The following is a 7,334-nucleotide window of genomic DNA, read 5'->3' on the forward strand; positions in this document are numbered from 1 at the left end:
GCTGTAGGAATATAATGTCCACTTCCGCATCTCCTTTCAGTTCACAACATATTCGTAATGGCTCGAACGTCGAAATCGATTATGGTAGCGAGAATGGATAATTAAGTATTTCCTACTGTCACGCAGCAAAAATTTTGTCATTTTATGACTGCAGAGTACTTTGCGGCTCCTAGAAATGTTTTCCCGTACAGCTTCCAACGACCTGCTATACGTCAGATAAAGTGGATTAAAAACTGGTGACAATGGTTTGTCCGCTGTATGGATCGTTAACTGCTACATTATGTCCCGTGCACATCAAAGATAAAAGAAAACAAGCAGTAAAAGCAAGTGACGCTTCTAAAGACAATTACGCTTTAGATTCTCTCCATCAGGTCGTTCTCTTCTCTCGTCTTCTGTTCTCTACTCTTTACTACAGTTTTTCGTTTAGATGTTCCGTCGTCACGAATCAGAGGACAAGAAGGTTGGAAGGAGGCTGGCGTTGACTGGATGATGAAACGCACGCTCTGAGGAGACGACAGAATACTTAAAATTAGTACGCCGATATTAAAAACTCGTTATCATTCAACTATTTCGCTTGGTCTTCGAGAGAGTGATATGAGTCTCTTCTCTTTCTCGATTATTCATGGTCTCTCTTTCTCGATTATTCATGTGTCTACGTACTGTCATTCAACTTGTGGCACTATGACGGTATTATGCATCAAAAATATTTTTTCTGTTCCATTTCTGTCATCACATACAATGAACGTCGCACACTAGCAAACACCAAGGGTAATCTAGCTGCAAACTACAGAGTCTCTAGTCACCATAAGAAGTCGTAAAATATTTAAAGACTATAAATGAACTATAATTTTGCAAACAATGATTGTCTAAACAATCGCTTCAGGTATCGCTATTCTTCCGTTGAAATATTCTACGCTCAACCGCGATTAATAAGAGGAAACACCGTTTTTCAAATCTTTCACAAAAGAATGTGATATACTGTATTGCAAGACGCAATATAAAAGAATTTTTCGAGGTTAGTTCAAAAGATCTCGTCACAGCATGGATGCTACGTTTGTGGCAGAAGAGAAAACGCTATTCGGACGTTAGTAATTCTCTCAAAATAAAATTAATAAGAAAAAGAAAGGCTGTATACTAAAACTATTTCATGTTGTCAAAAAACTTAATTCATTCAAAAAGGATATCAATAGTATCTTCCAAATCTTCTAGATCCCATTCAATGCTGCGAAGCGCATTTCGTAGTTCTGTTGTAGTCCATTCCAATTCATCTTTTGATACACTGTTACCTGGGTCATCATGTAGCTCAAGCCAACGACGATACAATCCTCTCGTTTTGTTTAAAGCTTTGCATACTTCACTGTAATAAATAACTTTATTAAACAAAATATGGAAAATATATCATGTACTTCTAAGGTATATATTGAGGCAATGACAAATATGTTCACTCCTGTCAATCTATAGTTAATCAGTTTTAGCTACTCTGTTCATTTCCTTTCTTGTTTCACAGTGCTATTAAGATATTTTTCCGTAATATAAATTTTGTGGCCTGAACATTACAGAACTACTTAAGTTCGGCCTTTTTTTATAGTCTGATTACAATAATGCTTTCAATATTGATAAAGTATTAATGAAACAGTGTGCTACAAGTAACTTACAACCTATAAAAGCTACAGCATTAACTGCCTTATTTTAATTGTTTTGTCGTGGAATGAGATACAAAATCTACATCCAAGAGCCTGTCTGTTACGCGATCCATGCAATAATCAGATAAAATGTGTTTCTTTACCTGGAAATAACAGCACTGACGGAAATGGAAAGTGTTAGACCATGAACACCTTGACCAGACGCTACCAAACTAATACTCCAGTATTATGCTCATGGCGTAGGATATGTTGATTAAAATCCCATTCTTATGTGCGCTTATTTCCAGTACAGAAAAAAGGCATTCTTACAGATGAAGGATGGTGTGAGCACATGATGGCTGTTCGGTGTGTCTAACGTTACTGGAACTTTTCAGTCGGAAATCACAATACAGCATACCGAACGGATATGTTCGAGCAGTTCAGGCGTTGAGAGAGTTCGAATCATTGGCATGAGGAACACGGAAGTAGCATACCGACAGACCACAGAGGCAACTGACTGTACTGGAATTACCGAAAAACAAGTAGAGACGAGACGGACTCACGACAGCAGTGTGGCAAAGAGCAAAGAGAGCAGAGAGATTCTTCCAGAAGAAATATACCACGAGAATATTGTTTTATTGGATGACAACAGCTGGAATACGGGTAAAGGGTGATAGTAGAGAGTCGCCACGAAACGCCAGAAACAAATTTCTGGAAACTGGGTTAATATCTCAAGTTGCCATGGGTCGTTTACCGTTAACACTATACCACAGATAACAGCAACATTTTTGATGTAAGGCCACAGTAAAATTGGGACACTGAGTAGCATCCTCTCGTGCTCAGCGATGAGCCTAACTTCTGTTTGTGGTGGTCAGATTGACGCCAACGTGTCCGTAGGCCGGAAGCAGAGATCCTCGAGAAGGAACCTCAACAACTGAAAGCCAGTGCGAGAACTAGGAAACAGTGATATGTTTCACTAACAAACATATCCACTCCGTCTTTAATCTCTTCTCTAGTAAGTTCATGTTGCCTATGGAGCTATTAGTCTCTTAGATGTGTCAGTGGCTTTTAAATGGGTTCTGGTAAGCACATGCAAAATAGTTTCTTGTTCCTAGAGCTTCTGTAACTCCACATGTGTTCTGGATCCAATTATGTCCTGTTGTCATAAGGAAGCCATATTAATAGTCATGTTTCTCCTTTCTTCTTTATCCCTCATCATTTACTTTCACCGAAAACAAGGGGGGGAAAGAGTTTCTCTCAATGGTTGGCGAAGAAAAAGTTGGACTGCTTAGTTCTCTAATAGTTATCGACGTTCATAACAGACTTCATTGACCTGCGACATCCGACACTCTTGAAGCCTGAATCTTTCGTCCCCCCCCCCCCCCCCTTTTTGATTTTAGCAACAACCTACACACCAAAGTAGTTTTAAAGAAGCCTTTCCGCCCAAAGTAGTTCTGGCGTTGCCTCTATGTTTGCTTGTGCGTCTGCTGGAGCACTGACATGAAAAGCGAGGGGTTTCACAATGGAACTAAGCTAGGTCCAGAAAATAGAGTCTTTAATTCTTCTGCACTTTTTCCTCTCAGAGGAAAAATGGACAGTCTGCATTTCATATCACATATTTTTTCTCCATCAGCTGATACAGGATGAGGTACACGAACATCTCCCCGGTTCGTGAGAAACTGTCTCGTATCGCCAACAAGTCGCTGGTCTTCGCACGCTAATAGGGCCTCTGGCAATTAAAGAAATGCGTAATCCTTTTATTTCTCTACAGATTTTGGAAACTACTTTTGCATCTCAATTTTCCGTTCCGTCTGTTAAGGTTTTCCTAGTATTATCAGACGTATTCACTTCAATATTTTTCAGTTCTAATTATATATATATAAAATGAGGTAAGTTACTGTTATTGCCTGTTGGCTTCAGCACTGGTATTACAAATTCGATTGTTAGATCTACATACAGCCGTTGCTTTTCTTTCTCATGTTTAGTCTAATTTAAAACTCGCAACAGTGAAATAACATGCAATGGTTCATTTATTCGTTGACATCGAAGAATGTACAACGAAAGCAGGCGTTCACGTGAGTCATATTGATCGAACATACCTGTTTCACTTTTGCTTCTACGCAACTACTACATTTAGCTCGCTCTTTTTGTCTGACAGGCTATTATCTGACATACTGACACGGCAGAAATTGCTTTGTCGCAGAAGCTTCACATAATTCCACTGTGCATTATTTTGCCCATTTTAAATCGAACAACATACATTTTTCTGGAATTTAAACTCATGCTATTTATACAAGACACTTCCTTGTTCTCGAATTGGCGTGAAAAGAAATTCCAGAACGTCACTATCCGTATTTTTAAAGCACAAACTTCGGCGCACTCATTATCATTCGCGCATAGACAAGATGCTTCGGCATCTGATTAACGTCAGGCAACTGATTTAAACAGAAAATAAACGAGTAGAACCAGTCTCATTGTTGGCTGTCAGAGCATAAATGACAAAGCCGCGGGGTTCCAGCCGGTGCATAGCGGTTGTAATGTGAGGGTAAATCTTTTTCGGGTGCCAAGGTGGAAAAAACCTTCAGTATACGCGACGACTTCGTAATGAATGTTTTACACTTGAAAAAAGAAGTGCCTGGGCTTGTTCAATGCTGTATTAATACAATACACAAATTGTAAAGTGTTGTATTGTTTTAATGGAAAAGTACAAAAGTGAACGTCAAGATGTCTTGGAAGATCCACAATATTGAATTACTGGAACAATGCAGACATCACACTCACTTTGCCTTACGAATACTAGAAACAAAAAACACTCTGTACTTTGATTTAAATCATAGAGAGGGCTTTGTAAATGTCTGATGTGCGCTTTTTGACTTAGCAAACAAAAATCGTAGAAAAAAAAAACGAAGGAATTTGATGGGCACTGTTATACGCATGGCACAATAACTATTGAGAGGAGAAGAAGAAACTCAGAAGCATCTATTTCTTCCTTGCATATACACATGTGACAGACTGAGGAATGTGAAATACCGTAGGGTATATTGCTTTGTCGCTGAAACTTTTCAACTACAGTGATTTGTAACGAACCGCCTGCGTTGGGATAAATATTTAACACGTAGGCACAATCACTAAAAGGAAAGAATTTTATCGTCTGAAATGCTTTACTAGTAGATCGCTACGGAGACCAGAGAAGTTTCAAAATTCTTATTCTTCCCTGGATTTCGAAAACTTTTTCCCGCAGCGCCGGCTCAATGCAATAATTTATTTATGTCGTATTAGTAATAAGAAACTAAAAGACAACAAATATTATTGTTAAACAATGCTTATTAGTGTGAGTGCAGGTGACCTACGGAAAAGATACAGTTAATTGTATTTACTCACTCTTTGACTACAAAGAATGGATCTTCAAGGGTCATGTCAGCTTTCAGCGACACTCATTCAAGAGGCTTCTGATGTTGAATTCGGTCTGTATACACGCGTTTTCACTCATGAGGCTTTATTTAAAGCACACAGTTGCATCAATGCGAAGTCAGCTGTATACTTAGCACCTAGACTCCCAAACAACCACCGCACATTTCGCACCTTCATCGACTAGAACAACTATATTCTGCTATATCAGAGAAGTTCGTTGCTGAGCTTGACAGCAAAGTGTTGTGATACCAACGTTACAAAAAAGAAACTCTTACATAACGCAGTGCACTTACATGCTAAATTAGAGTGGCATAAATGAGGTTTTTAACGATGGTTCAAAAGTTGCTTATGGAAATATGTATTAACCTTCCAGTCTAGGCTAATGTTGGTAATGTAGACAGCAGATAACATCTTTGACCGTAGATACATGTATCGAAGAGCGATTAGAGACGCGGTAATAAGGAATTTTGTAATGAGGAAGACGTGGGTATGTGGGAGTTCTAGTGCAGGATTGCAGTGTATCGGTAATATTTTTCCTCCCTTCACATAAGTTTATTTGCATCGATTTAGCCATAACTACAAACATTAAACGTTGCCTTTAAATATCGTAGGAAAACGAACAAAAGTCCAAAATTAGAGGTGCCATACGTGATTGTTAAGTTTTGGGATCTATATTTCTCTCACCGTTAGTAAAAGAACGTCATCCCGGGTAAAGGGATACTTTAATGTCCACCGAACAATTATATACTCGATATGCCTGTTGTTGTGTAAAAGGCATAGTAGTATTGTATGAATGATGCCAAAAGAGAGCTTTCCCATAAGCAGTTTAGCAGCACAGTATTTTAGCGTATGTTTTACACCAATTAAAATGTTTATGGTCATGAAAAATTATGAAGGTGCTTCCCTCGAAGTTCAGCTTCGTAATTTCTGTACATCTTTCGTTCATCTAGTGATTTAAAACATTTCATGTGATACTATCAGTTTTTGGAACTTTAAACACAAATGTGTTATATAGCAATAAATTTGCTTCTAATCGTGTGTTTTCATTTTCGTTCGTGTGGGGGATGGAGAGGGGAGAATGTGGTCAGTCATATTTGTCAGTTTTTAAAACATAGGCCTAATAAGCTAATTTGCAATGCTGCAGTTTTATTGATAATTTTATTTTAGTATAAATGACATATTGCAAAGATTCACATTAAGTTTGCTGTTGGTTCTGGTACAGAATGGTTACTTTAAATATCCCCTTTGTCTAGTACCTCGATAGTATTTAAGAAACAGGACAAATTATTGTATGAGAAGGTTTGTAAATAAACAAATAAAAATAAAATAACTTAACTACTCTTGAGTTGACTCTTTTTATTTCATGTGTGTTTCATAATGGTGGTGTATAAGAGTGCCAGGTTATTATCAGTGCTACAGAGATTTATATCACACATAACAGTCTGATGGATATAGGCTTACATTTAGGAACTTACGTATTCAGGAGAAATTCTCAAGAATTAATGCTACTGAACAGCATGAAGGAAAATATGCATGACTTGTTTTAGAGTTTTCTAATGTATGGCAATATATTGTAATTCCATAACTTTTGATTAAGAATAACTGTTACATGATACTTTTGTGCCACAGAACATAAATACATAATAGTGCTATTTTCTGATACCACTGAAATTATCCATGAGACACGTGGGAAGAAAGTATCTATTTATAACAGATTATGGTTGTTGGTATGTTTAAGGGGGACTAAACAGATTATGTCATATAAGAAACAAAAGTTCATAACAGTTTCTCCTTGAGTTATATTTGTGAGTGAAACTATCATAACTGTTCTACAACTAATTATTAAAAAAAATTGCAAAAATTTAGTTACTTCCATCAGGTGAGCGAATGTTAGTATTTTACGATTATTTGTGTAAAAAGTGCTGTTCAGTATTGTTTCAATTAATGTAGAGTAACACAAACAAATTGGGCACCAGACAAAAGAGCATGTTGCTTCATGATACAAGATATGTGTTTTGTGGTACTGTCTTATATATCAGCTACTAAAGTTAAGAAAGTGCAGAACAAAAGAATGTAATCCCAACTGCAAGAACCTCAAAGCACACATAAAAAAATTTCCTCATCAGTTGATAGTAGCCTTCAATGGCTGCTTCTGCATATTAACTCATAACTTGCCATTGTCATTATCATCAATGTGAAGAATGGTTAGATGTGGTTCTCAATGCTACTATACCATCACCTGTGAAAAACTGCTGCTACATACATACATCCATTTGAACCTGGTTACTGCACACTCTCTCT

At 37.4% G+C, this 7,334-nt stretch overlaps 1 protein-coding gene across 1 annotated transcript in view; it reads right to left on the reverse strand.

The window, feature by feature from the left end:
* Window positions 1-5,243, reverse strand: part of LOC124612955 (syntaxin-6) — a 196,114-nt gene extending 190,871 nt beyond the window's left edge. The window contains exons 1-2 of the mRNA XM_047141475.1: window positions 5,004-5,243; window positions 1,185-1,357 (exon numbers count right to left, since the gene is read on the reverse strand). Coding sequence (XP_046997431.1) covers window positions 1,185-1,357; window positions 5,004-5,038 — 208 coding nt within the window. The 5' untranslated portion in view covers window positions 5,039-5,243. The remainder of the gene's footprint in view (window positions 1-1,184; window positions 1,358-5,003) is intronic.
* Window positions 5,244-7,334: the final 2,091 nt, after the last annotated feature.

The sequence above is a fragment of the Schistocerca americana genome, chromosome 4 (genome assembly GCF_021461395.2).
Source record: "Schistocerca americana isolate TAMUIC-IGC-003095 chromosome 4, iqSchAmer2.1, whole genome shotgun sequence".
Classification (NCBI taxonomy): Eukaryota; Metazoa; Arthropoda; class Insecta; order Orthoptera; family Acrididae; genus Schistocerca; species Schistocerca americana.